The sequence below is a fragment of the Canis lupus genome, chromosome 16 (genome assembly GCF_048164855.1).
Source record: "Canis lupus baileyi chromosome 16, mCanLup2.hap1, whole genome shotgun sequence".
Classification (NCBI taxonomy): domain Eukaryota; kingdom Metazoa; phylum Chordata; class Mammalia; order Carnivora; family Canidae; genus Canis; species Canis lupus.
This window is the reverse complement of record NC_132853.1, coordinates 36,097,596-36,112,143: the sequence shown is the minus strand read 5'-3', so window position 1 is coordinate 36,112,143 and position 14,548 is coordinate 36,097,596. Positions and strand designations below refer to the sequence as shown.

Sequence of the window (14,548 nt, the reverse complement as noted above, 5' to 3'; positions counted from 1 at the left end):
GAGGAAGGCTGGTTACCATGAACCCTCCAGGACTATTACCCTCTCCTAAATGAAATGGGGCATCCACAGACCAAATGTGCCCTCTAGCTGTCATCTGTTAGAGGTGACAGGCCAGCCTACTAAGGCCAGACCAGCTACAAGGGTACAAGGGTGAGGGATGCTCTGGCCCAGACACATGTCACAGCCCTGGTCGGAAGGCCTGGTCTGGGGAAATTGGGTGGCTCAATGGTTGAGCTTCTGCCTTCAGCTCAGGTCACAGTCCTGGGGTCCTGGGATCGAGTCCAACATCGGGCTCCCCACAGGGAGCCTGCTTCTCCCTCTGCCTATGTCTCTGCCTCTCTCTCTCTGTATCTCTCATGGATAAATAAATAAAATCTTTAGGGAAAAAAAAAAGAAGGCTTGGTCTGACAACTTTTAAGGCAGAAGACCGGACTCAGCTTTGACACGCACACACCCCGACCCCCCCCCCCCCCCCGCCTCATTCCCTCACTGCCCTTGGTGCGGAGGAGCTAGAGCTGAGGTTGCTATGAGCGAGAAATAAATGACCATGATGAAGAAGTACCTTTGAAATATAGAGCTGACAGATCTTATCCTCGCCTGGCTTGATATCTTTCACTGTCCGGGTGATGAATATACCTCTCCCTTGGCAGCCCGAATCCGGCTTACAAATGTATGTCTTATTTTTTCTTGACCTGCTGTAGTTCTGCAAATCCCCCCAGCTACCAGAGCAGCAGGGAGGGAACGAGATACACCTTTAGTGGAGGGAGCAGTGAAAAGGAAGCCTAGCTCTTTATTTAAAAAAAAAAACCACCAAAAACCAAAAAACCACTAAAGCTATCTCATGTGACAAAGCCCCAGAGTTGACAGACATGTCAACTGGCAAGAAGAGAAACAGCCATGCACGTGGATACATGGTGGAGAGAGGGTGGGCTTTGGAGGGAACTCAGGCCTGGATTTAAACCCAGGCTACACCACTTACCAGCTGTGTGACCCTCTGCAAGGACTTAACCTATTTAAGCCTAAATTCCACTTTCTACACAATGAGGATAATGACACCTGTTTTGTACAGTGGTTAATTATGTAACAGACAGGCAAGGTGCTGATACATGTTGCATGGCCCATGAAGGTAGCTGTGATCCAAGTACTTTGACTTTCTAGGTTTGCAGACAGGAGACGTGGACTTCTGTGTGGGGCACAAGCCCTGACAAGTGTTGTGACCTTGGATACACCAGTCTCTTCCTCTATTCCAGGCTGCAGCTCTTCCCCAGGAACACCCCCACTCCAGCCAGAGTATCAAAGCACAAATACTGTCCTCGAATATACTCTGTAGAAAGTATATTCAGAAGAAAGAAACCACTTTAATGCATTCTAGATCTCAGGCTTGCTCCACTTCTTGTTTCGCATTTGAACTCATTTGCATCGAGATCACTGGAGAAGTCACTTCACTGCAATGTTCCTCAGTGGCCATGAAATCTGGAGGTGACTGAAGGCAAGTATGTTTCCTTCTAAGTTGCTATTAAGTCCTAAAACTTTCCAGACTCGGGAAGTCTGGGAATCCTGGAGCTCTTAGTTTTGAAAAGCAGTGAGTGCAGAGGACAGAGTGGGATTCTTGTCATGTGAATATAATTCCAATGGCAATGCTTCTCTGCACCCCCTCTCCTCATCCCAAAGACCAGACTGTACCCCGGTGACAATCATGTCATCTCGCATTTCTTCTGTTTCTTGGTGCTACGGTCCAGAGCATTTTGTATACTAAGAATGGATGCTCAGTTTCAAGATGGATAAAGCGAGGCAGGAGACAGGGAAAGGCTGGCTGCCATCCATGCTTCTGCCATGGAACAGAGGTCAGGTGTCCCTCCCTACTCCTAATCTGGGCACTAACCATTATCTCACTCCCTCCAGAAGTGCTCACGGTCCTTAAAAATTCAGAAACTGCACAGTTAAGAAGCTGGAACAAGTTCAAAATCAACAGATTTCAGGGTCAGAACAAATTCTCATCCCAACTGCAGGCACGGGTTCCAAGGCACCCAGCCCCTAAATGTCATCTGATTCTTTTATAGCAGAGCCTTGTATTCTCTTAACCTTGGACACACCCTTTATCCCTCCTCTTCCTGAAAAGGAGAGAGAGATGGGAGATCCTCTGGGAAGGGAAGTAGCACTGGGGAATGAGGAGCAAGCGGGAAATGTAAATTGGGGGTGGGTGGCATAGAAGGGAACACAGGTAGGCACTCACTCAGCAGGAAGACACCAGGTCCTAGGGAAAAAGTGGAAATCCCTAGGGAACATCTTTAACATGCGGCTCATATTCCTGGCCAGCAAGTCCTTGCGGCAGATTTCACTCATCCCAGGGAAGTGATTGATTTTCTGCAAAGGAAGGCAAAATTCATGAACAACAGGGGCCATGGGAGTACCCAGGAGATCCCCTCAGGGGACAGTCCAAAAAGTAGGGACCCACTGAGTAGATGTCACCCTTATACGGAGGACCAGCTCTGCCCAGATACCTGGTAACTTTTCATTTCCATCACCCTCTCCAGCGACACAGAGTAGTCCGTCCAGTAGAGAGTCCAGTCATTGGTTTCCCCTCCCTCTCGAAGGCCATATCTCTGGGCAGCCCTACGCACTGCCATGGAGTTGGAAAAAGAAAGGCCTGTTAGTCCAGGAAGTGGGGGAGGAGTGTGGGGTGGGGAGGTTATGTTTCTAGGTGCTCTCAGACCACATGCTGAAGAGAGACACCTCAGCTTATTGGGCCTGGAAGCCATCTTGCCCGGCCTGACCTCACCACTGCCAAGAAAGGAACATGAAGAGCTATTGAGGCATACAGCCAATACCCAGTGAACCCCACAGCAGGTTATCTGGGAAGAATGTTTTATCCGCACTGCTTCCCCTTACCAGGAAGTAGAATTCTGGCTTTCCTCCAAATACTAAGCACAGAATGTTCAGGGAAGATAAACCTAAACTTAACATCAGCCAGAGCCAAGCTTAATTAGAAGATAAATTGACAGAAAAAGAAAAAAGCATACAATGATTTTCAAAACCACATATATGCTATCACAGCCTTCTTCCCCTGTCCCTCTTAGCATTAGTAACTGCGAGCTGACTCCAACACAAACTCAAATGTCTTCAAGGACCTGGAAAACCAGAAGTGCCTTCAGTGACCCAGAGGAGTCAGGACTAGCCTAAAACATTCTGATTTGAAATCCATATAATGACAACACTGCTCTGTAGTACAATGTAGGTCTGTAGGTCATTTTCAGTCTGTGGACTGCTAATCTCTAACTTATGCTCTAGCAAGGAGCAACAACTGCCTTCTCTACAATCAGATTCCCAAAGAACCCTATATGAGAACTACAGAGAGCTGAAATATACACCAACTGTGGTCAAAACCCATATTTTCTTGGAATAAGATTCCCAACTTCTTCAAATAGTTAATCCAGCTAGATGAAGGAAACAATGGGATGTGAAGACACCCACTTTTCATCCTCAAGAATATACAAGAGTGACCCTTCCCAACCCTTTGGGGTAATCCCCTGGTCCCCATCATGGATCCCTTGAATGCAAGTGCTCACCACTCTCATATCGGCAGGTGGAGAGATCGATCACCAATCATCTGGAAAAGAGAAAAAGGAAAGCAAGACAGAGACAGACACACTTGCCAGAACAAGTGACCACACCCAGAAGCATCCGGTCCTGGGCGAGGCTGCATGAAACCCACTCTGCCACACTAATCCTGGTTTGATGAACCCCACTAACTGAAGACACAAATCCAAAGGGTTGCAGAGAGGCAGAAGGCAGACTCAACTGGTACCCTGTCCACAGGGTAGGAATTCTGTATTGGGGTCATAACTAATTCTGCTTCAGCTCCATATGAATATCATCACCTCTTCAATCCTTTTGCTCCAGCGGCCCATCAGGAACAGGAAGTGAAAATCTTTTGGGCCAGGGTGTGATCCTGGAGACCAGGGATCAAGTCCCGCATCAGGCTTCCTGCATGGAGCCTGCTTCTCTCTGCCTGTGTCTCTGCCTCTCTCTCCGTCTGTGTCTCTCATGCATAAATAAATAAAATCTTAAAAAAAAAAAAAAAAGAAAAAGAAAATCTCTTGGGCCAAATTACTTCATGGTCTCCCTCCTCTTGCCCCCCACAAAAGGAAGTTGTGAGTTAGAAAGTGGACAAACTTTCAGACAACAATGAGTCTGAGGAGTAACTCATTGTCCCCAAAAGGAACCAGGTTTGACAGAATAGTAAGTAGGAACTAAAAGGCAGAAGCCACAGGCAGATCCTAAGAAGTCAGCATCAGCTTCATTATCTTTAAAATGTACTAAGTTCCCAGGACAATAAGCACTTCCTTAAAACAAGGAAATTAAATTATCTTTCTCCACACAGTTAAAAAAAGGGGAGGGGGATCCCTGGGTGGCTCAGTGGTTTAGCGCCTGCCTTTGGCCCAGGGCGTGATCCTGGAGTCCCGGGATCGAGTCTCCCATCGGGCTCCCTGCATGGAGCCTGCTTCTCCCTCTGCCTGTGTCTCTGCCTCTCTCTGTCTCTGTATCTTTCATGAATAAATAAATAAAATCTTTTAAAAAAAAAAAAGCATTCTAAACACATATGGAATGAAGATTAGTGGGACACCTGCATGGTTCAGTGGTTGGGTGTCTGCCTTTGGCTCAGGTCGTGATCCCTGGGTCCTGGGATCGAGTCCTGCATCAGGTTCCCCACAGGGAGCCTGCTTCTCCCTCTGCCTGTGTCTCTGCCTCTCTCTGTGCATCTCACGAGTTAATAAATAAAATCTTAAAAAAAAAAAAAAAGGAATGAAGATTAGGACAGGGTGTGGTTGGAGATTACACACACCATTATCTGATTCTATAAAACTGATCATCAGGTGGGTTCTTCCCATACACCTGAATGGGGGTGTGATTTTGAGCACACAGCATCTCTTTAACCTCTCATTAGTGGCCAAGGCCCCCTCCCTTCCAGGTCCCTTCTGCTCCCAACAATGTGGACTCCCATTCCTTATCTTTCAGTCCTAACCTCTTTTTCTTCCTCTTCTTCTTGCCTTGCTGCTGGGCATTCTGAAGCCCCTCGTGCACCCCAGTGTCCTCGCTCACGAAAGCCAGGGTGATGATTTCTTTCAGATCGTCTTGGGAACTGTCTTCTCGCACTTCTGAATCTGCTCCTTCCTCACCTTCCAAAGACAGGCACTGAAGCATCTCCCTAGCCTGGGAGGAGGCTCTGGGGAAATCCCTGCCCACCCTGGGGAGAGAGCAGAGGGAGCAGCAGTGACTTGTATCGGCCTGCAGGGGGACCCCCTCCCTTGCTCATGTGGGTGGTAGACCCGCTCTGAGACCAAGGAAGGATTGCAGTTTAGAAAATGCCACCCCACCTCCAAGGTTGGTGCAGGCTCAGGGAGAGAACTCATTCTACCTTTTGCCCTTGGAGACTCTGCCCTTAGGGACTCACTCAGCCAATCCAGGCTTTGGTTTTGTCCTCCTGGGATTTGCAGGAGCAGGCTGAGATGCTATGCATGGCACCACCTGGTAAACAATCTTAGTGAAATGAGTGAGTGTCTGGAGACAGCCTCAGAACCAAGCCCTAAGCCTTCCCAACAGAAGTTAGTCCCAGTGGGTGCAGATGAGGGACTCTGAGGAGGTCTGTTAACTGTTTTGACACTACACTGAACCTCCTACCCCCAACCTGCTGCTGATGGTGAATGCAAAGGTAGCTCGTGGAGCATGGGGTCAATAGGTAGCTGACTTAACACAATTCAAGCCTAGGGCCATAGGAGACCTTCAGTGATCCCAACCACAGAAAAAGCTAGTGTCTCCCACACCATGCAATTCAACACAAAAACAACACCAAATGGTAAAACACCGATAACAAGGTCCAGCAAAGGTCTTGTCCCTCCCCTATTCCCATGATGATTTCTTTGTTGTTTGCTTGAGATTTCAAATATCAAATTCTTTTAATGGTTTTTAATGCTTCTGATTCAATAATCCTTAGGGAATATGCTTAGTGTGACTTTGGGTAACCTAGAACAGCCCAGATCCAATTAACTGATCCATCTCCTTCACATCCAGGGCTTCTGTGACCATAAAGCCAACTTTCTGGAGCTCCTCCTCCTCTGTACCTCCAAAACACTGCCAACCTCTTCCTCCTCACTTTTGCCACCCCTGTCCTTTGATGCCCTTGCTACTTACTATCTGTTCTTCCCTCAACTCTTCGGTTTTTAAAAGATAGTAATATCTTCATTATAATTTATTATAATGAAATAATAAAACACTAAAGGGAGTTTATTTTTTTTTAAAGGGAGTTTATAAAAGGATAAAGTGGGAAATCACTGTGGCTTTTCTACCCTAGTATAGCAACTTTGTCCCTTTTGCATATTCTCTTTAATTATTAATTTCTAAGCATAATTATTCGTCTATAATTGTAACCATAATATAGAAACATTTTTCTTTTACTCTTTTTTTTTTTAGAAACAATTTTCTATCTGCTTATCTCCCCCGACTTCATATCATATCAGAAACATCCTGGGGCACCTGGGTGGCTCAGTGTTTTGAGCGTCTGCTTTTGGCTCATGTCATGATCCCAGGGTCCAAGGGATCCCGGGGATCAAGGAGTCCTGCTTCAGGCTCCCCACAAGGAGCCTGCTTCTCCTTCTGCCTATGTCTATGCTTCTCCGTGTGTGTGTGTCTCTCTCATCAATCAATAAAATCTTAAAAAAAAAAAAAAGAAACATCCTTTTGCTGGTAACAAAGCTTATATGTTTCCAGTGTTTAATGGCGGTGTAATAATGCTGCACAGAAGGAATGTGCCTGAATTTAACCAACCATTGCCCTAATGTTGGCAATGTAAGTTTCTTCCAATTTTGCTATTACATTAATAGCTCTAAAATGTGCACTTCCATGTACAGAAGGCCTTTTACATCTTGAGGATTATTTTTCTTAAGATATATATCCAGAACCAGGATTACTAGGTTAATATAAAAATTATATAGCTTTTGTTTTTGTTTTAGTTTATCTATCTATCTATCTTGCCATGTTGTTTCCCAGAGGGACTCCAACAGTTTGGATTACTATCAGCAATACGTGGTAACAGCAGACCCACCAGACATCTCATGGGAATCACGTTTCCTCCATACCCAAACTTGCTAATTCTAGACAACTTTTTGTATCTTATGGGCCATGTTTTTAACATTACTGCATCCTTCCACATCTTTCTGCCTCTATCCCAAACCAAACTGGGGAGTGGAGAGCTCTAACTGGGAACCTACCTATGCATAACTTCATAATAAGCCCTTAGAGGAGTGTACTTCTTTGTGTCTTTCAAAGAGTCATCACATACACCATTGCACCAAATGCTCATAACCATTGCCAAGAGGAAGGGCAGCATTATTAAGTCATCCAAAGATCACAACTGGTTTCTTTCTTTGCTGAAGAGGACTGCCCCTTACAGTCAAGCCCCTTTATGGTGACACCTGAGCTGGGGGAGAAAAAGTCATACTCAGCACAACAGACCAAGGGCACCTGGGTCTTGGAAGTCCATTTTTCCCAGTGAATAGGCACATTCTTGTTCAAGAGGACTAAGGTCCATGAAATCTTGACCTCAACCTGCTCCCTTGATTTCAGGTAAACGGCCAACTCTACTCCCCGAGCCCTCCACAATGGCCTCTGTTTACCCAGCCATGGAGGAGTGGCTCCGTTTACCTAAAGGTTAATGTTAACTGGAGGAGAGAAAACTGACCCTGAATTCGGCCTCTGGAGTTGTGAGTTGCCTTTGCTCTTTTTCGAGTCCTTGCCCATGTGGTAGGAACAAGTCATAGCTGCCGCTGTTCGCCTACCTCAAAGAGAAAAACAATGGCAAAAAGATCAAAATCTGTTAGTTTTGCACGACAAGAGGGACCCAAGCGCGTAGACCAAGGAACGGAGCCTGAGTACTTCTCAAGGAACTAGTTACCGTGGCATTCTCACCTACCTTCCCTGGATTCTAGGCTGTGATACAAGAGTCCCTTGAACAGTACCTGAGTCAGGTGCAAGATGGTGGAGAGCAGTCAATGCTACATGCGTCTATTTTTGCTTTGCCTTTGTCCACCTAGCTTTCTCTTCCCCCGGTCCTTTCCTTCCTGTTTCACCCCCAACACTAAATCCCGTTGACTTATCTCAAAGGCTCACTGACAGAGAATATCTTGCTCAAATTCTGTCGGGGTGGGGATAGGGGGTACATGTGTTGCGTGCTGAATCTAGCCTGCAGAAGTGTTCACTTGGCCCACGTCAGTGTGTTGTGGTGATGGTTTGAAATAGAAGTAGTTGCCAATAACTAGACAATATCAATTTCTCATAAAAATCCAGATTTCCATTTCTTTTGGAAAAATGGGTTCCCATTGCTTCATGCCAGTAATCCCCCAGAGCCAAGTAATGGCTCCCTCTTTAGATATTTTTCAGTCTTTCCCCATCCTGTCCCTATGGTGACCCTGATACTGGAGCCAAGCGACAGTTGCTCTTGTGTTATTATTTTCCTTGTAGAAGCATTAAGAGAGAGGGAACATTTTTTGTATGCCAAGATCATTTCTCTCCTTTAGGCCAGAGGTCCAGCCTCATTGACATCTGGACTGACCTGTCCTCTTTTAGCACATCCCTGGCCCCCAAGCAGCAATGAGTTAGAATAAAAGCTGCTTCTCCCAGAACCTCTCAAGGTTTATCTTACTCTACCAGCCAGAATTCTCTTTGCCAGTCTCAGCAGCCACTCCCTGCTAACCCGGGGGTTCCCACCCACTCTTCTGCCCAATAATTTGGTTATCAAAAGTAGTTTTGCAGCCTTGAGGAATCAAAGGAGGATAGCCAATAAATGCTAAAGACAAGGCCTAAGGAAAATACAAAAGAATGAAAGGGGCTGCCAGCATCCTGAGCTATACATACACTGTAGTATAAGGGCCTCTGCAGTCAGAGATGTGACTTTATTTCATATATATATATATATATATATATATATATATATATATATATATATATATTTTTTTTTTTTTTTTTTTTTTTTTTTTTTTTTAAGTAGGCCAGTATGGAAGATCAAGAGTCAGACACTCAACTGACTAAGCCACCCAGTGAAGCATCTGATTCTTGAACTCAGCTCAGGTCTTGATCTCAGGGTCATGAGTTCAAGTCCCATCTTGGGCCCCACGCTGGGTATGGAACCTGCTTCAAAAATAAAATAAAATAAAGGAAAAAATAAAAAAGAATCAGATGCTTAACCGAATGGGCCACCTAGGCACCCCCAAAGATGTGGCTTTAAATCACTTACTAAGAGGCAGCTGAAGTTTCCTTCCATTTTAGTGTGGGGTTTGATCTTGGATCTTCCAAGCCAGAAAAAGCCAACCAAACCCTGGTTAGACAGCATGAAAATGCACTACATTGGCCACCAGGGGGAGGGAATGCACCCTGGGATAGCTTCATGCAAACACAAGGCAGGTTATTTCGGAAATCTCAAAGGAGGGACCATAGTCCATTTCCACTTCCAAAGAGTACATGTTGACTATTCTTCTTATTCCCAGAGGTGCTGCAGAGCATGGAAAATATTTATTGCTTTCTTTTGCAAGGCTGAATTAATACAATAATAATGCAAGGTCAATAAACTGGAGGAAAGAATCATTTGATGATTGATTAAGAACAGATAGTAGAGCATGTTTAAAGTTTAAAGCTTTTCTATGATTACTGGTCCACCAAGAAGATAAAGACTTCACATCTAGAATGGTGCTTTGAGTTTTGATGCAGGCAGAGTAAACTAAGATGCTTTTCATGGCCTTTTGGCTTTTCATTCTAGCTACCCTTGAAATTTCAGAACAGGGACTGAGTGAGTTCTTAGAAAGACATTGACTAACAAGGAAGGATAGGGGTGCTCAACTGCTCAAGGACTGGACAGTAAGAAGTGCTGAGAATGGCCACATTCCCTGGAAACACTAAGGATCTTGCTGACTCAGGTGACATTTTTCATTCTGCTAAAAACTGAGAGGAAGATGCAATTTTCAGGGCCGACTCATGCCCAGCCATTTTCTACAAAACATTCAGTGCATCTCCAGCAAAGACTGATGGATCTGGATCCAAATCCCAGCTCTACTTACTGGCAGATGACTGTGGATGAGAAACTGAGCCTCTCTCTGTTCCTCGGTCTCCTCATTAGTAAAACGAGGATAATAATATCCACCTTGTGGCATTATTTTAAAGATTAAATTAGTTAATATTTATAATGCTCTTAAAGCAGTGCTTGGTTCAAAATAAAAGCTGTATTATAAAAGGAAAATAGAACAGTAGGGTTAGCTCCCTTCCCACCTCATCCCCAAAATGGAAGTTACATTTTTCCTACAATTCAAATCCCAAAGGAGGACATTCCTCAAGCCCAGAAGAATTCTTCGGGAGGTGAGAAATAATAACCAGAAGGGGGAGGGGGGTTGGAAAAGAGGGGTAGGTGTATTTATTTGCAGAGGGCTGGGCTGGCAATCCAAAACAGAAGAGTCTCTCTCCCTGGAAGACTTCTCCACTTAAAGGAAGAAAGGTGATCAGGAGAAGGACCCAGTGATGAGGAAGTAGGAATCCTTTTGCGATTCCCAGGGATCTAAGGGACAGCTCCCCGGGGCACACTAGGTTTGGGAACTCGAGGGAAGGCAGGAAATGAGGGGAAGTGGGGACAGGAGGGAATATGGAGCTAGGAAAAAAAAGTTGGCGTGTGGCAAGGTCCTGGCATCGGAGTCTTGAGGATGATAAAGAGAGAGGGTATTTCAGAGGTGAACGCGAGTATGGGGCTGGGAAGAGATGAGCTACCACGCCAAGGGGGAGCAGGGACCCGGAGGGTGAGCGGCTTTGCTGGTAGAGCGCCACCGGGGAGGGCCGAGGGGGTAGGTAGCCCTGGGGAAGTGGGCATCGAGGGGGATTTTGGGGGTAGGGCGAACCGGGTTTCAGCGGGGAGCACTGGAAGGCCACGATCTGGGGCCGGCACCAGGTTTGGGGGACTCTTACCCGCGATTCCTATTCCCCGGTCTTGCCCCGGCTCTGCCGCCCGGACCGCTCGCAACCACACCTGCTGGCCCCCTCCTCAAAGGGTTAAGCTCCCATTGGCTGCCGGACAACACTAAGCCCAACCCCCGCTCCTCCTAACTTGGGGTGCGTTCAGCCGTCATAGGTTTATTTGCATATAGGACTTTCTAGGTCTTCGATTGGCCCCAGAGGCAGGCTGTTGTGCCCCCGCTCCGTCCCGAATCCAATTAACCGCCCCTGCGCTCTGAGAGGGCAGCGCCCGACGTCGTCCCGGGAGACGCGGAGGACGCTTGGGCCGCGCTCCCGGCGCCCCGGGGCCCCGCTACCGCTGGGCCAGCGCGGGTCCCCGCCCTCCCGGCCCGCGCCGTCGGGGCGTCGGGACGTCGTGCGCAGGCGCAGCCGGAGCCTCGGGGCCGAGCGGACTCGAACCGTCCGCCTGGGCAGCTCCAGTGGCTGCGAAGGGGAAGCTGCGTGGGTTTAGCTGGGCGCTAAAGCCGGTACTCAGGCCCTCTGGGGAGGGTACATAGCCCAAACCAGGACCAGGGGGAGCCCTGCAGAGAGCACGGATTGAGCCCCCAAGTCGAGGCCTCAGGCATGTGTAATGTGGGCAATTGACATCACCTCTCTGGGCTTAGCTTCTCTAACGGCGAAGTAGCTAATCTCAAACCTACAAAGAACCGCTCTGGCTTATTGAATCATGACATCTCAGAGCGTGGCGGGGTCGTGGCCCTTCTACTGACCTGGCCCATGAGACAGAGCCCCCCGGGGCTCTGGCGTCTTGTCTTGGCTTCTCACAGCGACGCTTTGACCTACCTCTGGCAGATGGGGAATCAGAGTAGTGAGTGGATTCAAATAATTGTGGCTTCCTCCCCTTTCCACCTGTCTGAGCGCAGACTTGTGTCCCAGACCGCCTGCAAAGGCTTGGCAGCTGGTAGAACTGTTTCTGCCTGAGTTAATTCAGGATTGGTGAAAGGCCAAAGGATCGATCTAACATTCCTGAACTATAGTATTTTTAGGAAACTCTCTTATGGATTAAGCCAAAGATTCTTGTTGCCTATATCCATCCCGCTCTTTCTGGAGATTTCCAGATGTTTGAATTGATGATACTGAATGCAGCTGCTCATGTAAAATAGGATTGTTCAGTTCCAATGAGTAAGAGTTGGGTAGGACTACGCATCATTACTCTCTTAGGATAGAGCTCTCTCCCTGCAGTTGAGGGGAGACCTATAAGGAGAGACAGGCCCTTCTCAGAAAAGCTCTAGTCAAAAAGACTAATGGAAGGGGCAATATCCTCGCTGATGTAGAGTTCAGGAAAGTTTCCTAGAGGTTGTAAGCTTTTGGCAGATGCATTATGAACATGGTGTTCAATGTGTGCTTGGGACTTCATGTTGGCCTGTGATCCCTTATGTGAATAAAACAGAGCTTTACAACAATCAGCCCTCATATACCACTCCATATTCCTGGGTGAGATCTCCAATCGGGCAGGCTCTGTCCTTGGACACATGGACACTCTAAAAATTATGTAATCAAGTCTCATCAGAAGCCCATTTTGAGGCCCTAACTCCCACCCCCTTGTAAAACTGGTATATAATAAGACTTTATGCCTAGCTATTTGGACAGTTACTCATTGCTGAGTGCTCTCATATGCATATAAATAAACTGTGGCCTTTTGGATCTAAGTTGGAAGAACTTTTCCTCCCAGCACAGGACACTGCTCTTTTACCTGCTGATCTTCCCAGGCAGGAACCTAGAGGCAAAGGCATGGCTTAGCCCCAAGTGGACAATGAAAGTCTGGTTCATGATGCTTAAATACACTCTGGAGGGTCTGAGGTGGAACCAACGGCCCATCTGCTGCTCTTCCAGAAGCCTCTCTGCCATCCTATCCTCTTCCTCTTCCCCCTTCCCTTCCCTCCAGGTGGCCCTGGGCTATGTTGCCCCACCCCCTCTTCAGAGCCCAGGAGGCTCAGGTGACCATCATCAACTGGCCGGGAACAGATGCTTCCCTAAGACCAACTGTCCCAGCTCTGTTCCCTCCCCCATCCCGTCTCTTTCTTTCCCTTGTGTCCTACCAATCTGCTCTGCCAAGCTCCGGCTTTAGGTCTCAGGTCCCTCTGGAGTGATATTGTGATGGAAATGAGGGAAAGGATGCAGGAGAGAGCAACAAAGATTTACAGCTTCCAGAGGGTTTCCATTAAAATCCTTGACAACCGGTTATTTATGAGAGGGTTGGCTGCTGCAGGAGCTAATAGGCCAGAGCCTGGCACCCCTGTCCTTTCAGGGGTGATGACAGGAACAAACATGGGGTGAACAGTAGAGCTGCCCCCACTGTAAAGCAAAGCAGGCTTCAATCCTGTCAGGCACCCCTCCAGGGCCAGAGTGACAGCCAGGAAATCAGAAAGCATTAGTGATTTGTGTCAGGCAAACCCAAAACAGAAAAATCCCCGAGGCCATGGCTGGGGCACCTGGGGGGCTCAGTTGGTTAAGTGTCTGACTCTTGATTTCAGCTGAGGTCATGATCTCAGGGTTGGGGCTAATGTGAGGCTCAGTGCTCAGTGGGGAGTCTGCTTAAGATTCTCCCTATCCCTCCATCCCCCCTTTCCCTCCCAAATAAATCTTATTTTTTAAAAAATATTTTATTTATTTATTCATGAGAGACACAGAAAGAGAGAGAGAGGCAGAGATACAGGCAGAAGGAGAAGCAGGCTCCATGTGGGAAGACCAATGTAGGACTCCATCTTCGGACTCCAGGATCAGGCCCTGGGCCGAAAGCAGGCGCTAAACCACTGAGCCACCAGGGATCCCAATAAATAAATCTCAAAAAGAAAAAAAATACAAGAAAAACCCCTGAGGCAAACACTGAGGGTTTTTCTGGGCCTGGGTGTGAAAGTTTGAGGTAGTGTGTTGGGAGTCTCCCTTCTAGCAGTCAGATAATTGGGACCACGTCTCCTCCTCTGAGCTCCAACTCAGGCAAAACTGTGAAAGAAGGACTATAGGACACAGGTATGAAACTTATTTTCACTGTCTTTTTGTTCGTAAGGCACCTACCTGTCTAAATAATAAGACAATAACAAGGGGCAGCTGAGTGGCTCAGTTGTTGCATGTTTACCTTTGGCTCAGGTCATGATCCCGGGGTCCTGGGATCGAGTCCTGCATCGGGCTCCCCGCAGGAAGCCTGCCCCTCTCTCTGTGGCTGTCATGAATAAATAAAATCTTTAAAATAATAATAATAAAATCCTCAGAATGTTGTTTGCCTGACAGTTGATGCACAGACTCTTTTTCTCAGTTTGGGACTCTTTCCCTAAGTAGTTAATGGGAAAAAAAGAGAGTCCTGCTTCTGTCTGTGCAGTCAAAGAAAGTCTTTTTTTTTTTTTTTTTTTTTTGAAAGTCTTGGTATATGTACCAGAGACAGGCTAAGGAGTAGAAATGAAACAAAGATTCCTAGAAGATCTTTATTTTCATATACCAGATTTTTTTTTTTTAAAGTCTGTAAGGTATGAGGGAGTGTTGTGGAAGTATGTACAATCACAGAATCAGA

At 46.8% G+C, this 14,548-nt stretch overlaps 1 protein-coding gene across 6 annotated transcripts in view; it reads right to left on the bottom strand.

The window, feature by feature from the left end:
• The window catches only part of TTLL6 (tubulin tyrosine ligase like 6), a 48,644-nt gene extending 37,367 nt beyond the window's left edge, over positions 1-11,277 (bottom strand). For 4 of the 6 annotated variants that reach the window (XR_012008915.1, XR_012008916.1, XR_012008917.1 and 1 more), the window contains exons 1-4: positions 3,567-3,607; positions 2,502-2,620; positions 2,234-2,364; positions 563-719 (exon numbers count right to left, since the gene is read on the bottom strand). Coding sequence is in view for 3 of the 6 variants with exons in the window: in XM_072780216.1 (XP_072636317.1) it covers positions 563-719; positions 2,234-2,364; positions 2,502-2,522 (309 nt within the window). In the remaining 3 variants the exon portion in view is untranslated. Of the gene's footprint in view, positions 1-562; positions 720-2,233; positions 2,365-2,501; positions 2,621-3,566; positions 3,608-5,023; positions 5,246-7,735; positions 7,829-10,995 lie in introns of those variants that run through there. The other 2 variants (XM_072780215.1, XM_072780217.1) reach the window with 2 other exon arrangements.
• Positions 11,278-14,548: the final 3,271 nt, after the last annotated feature.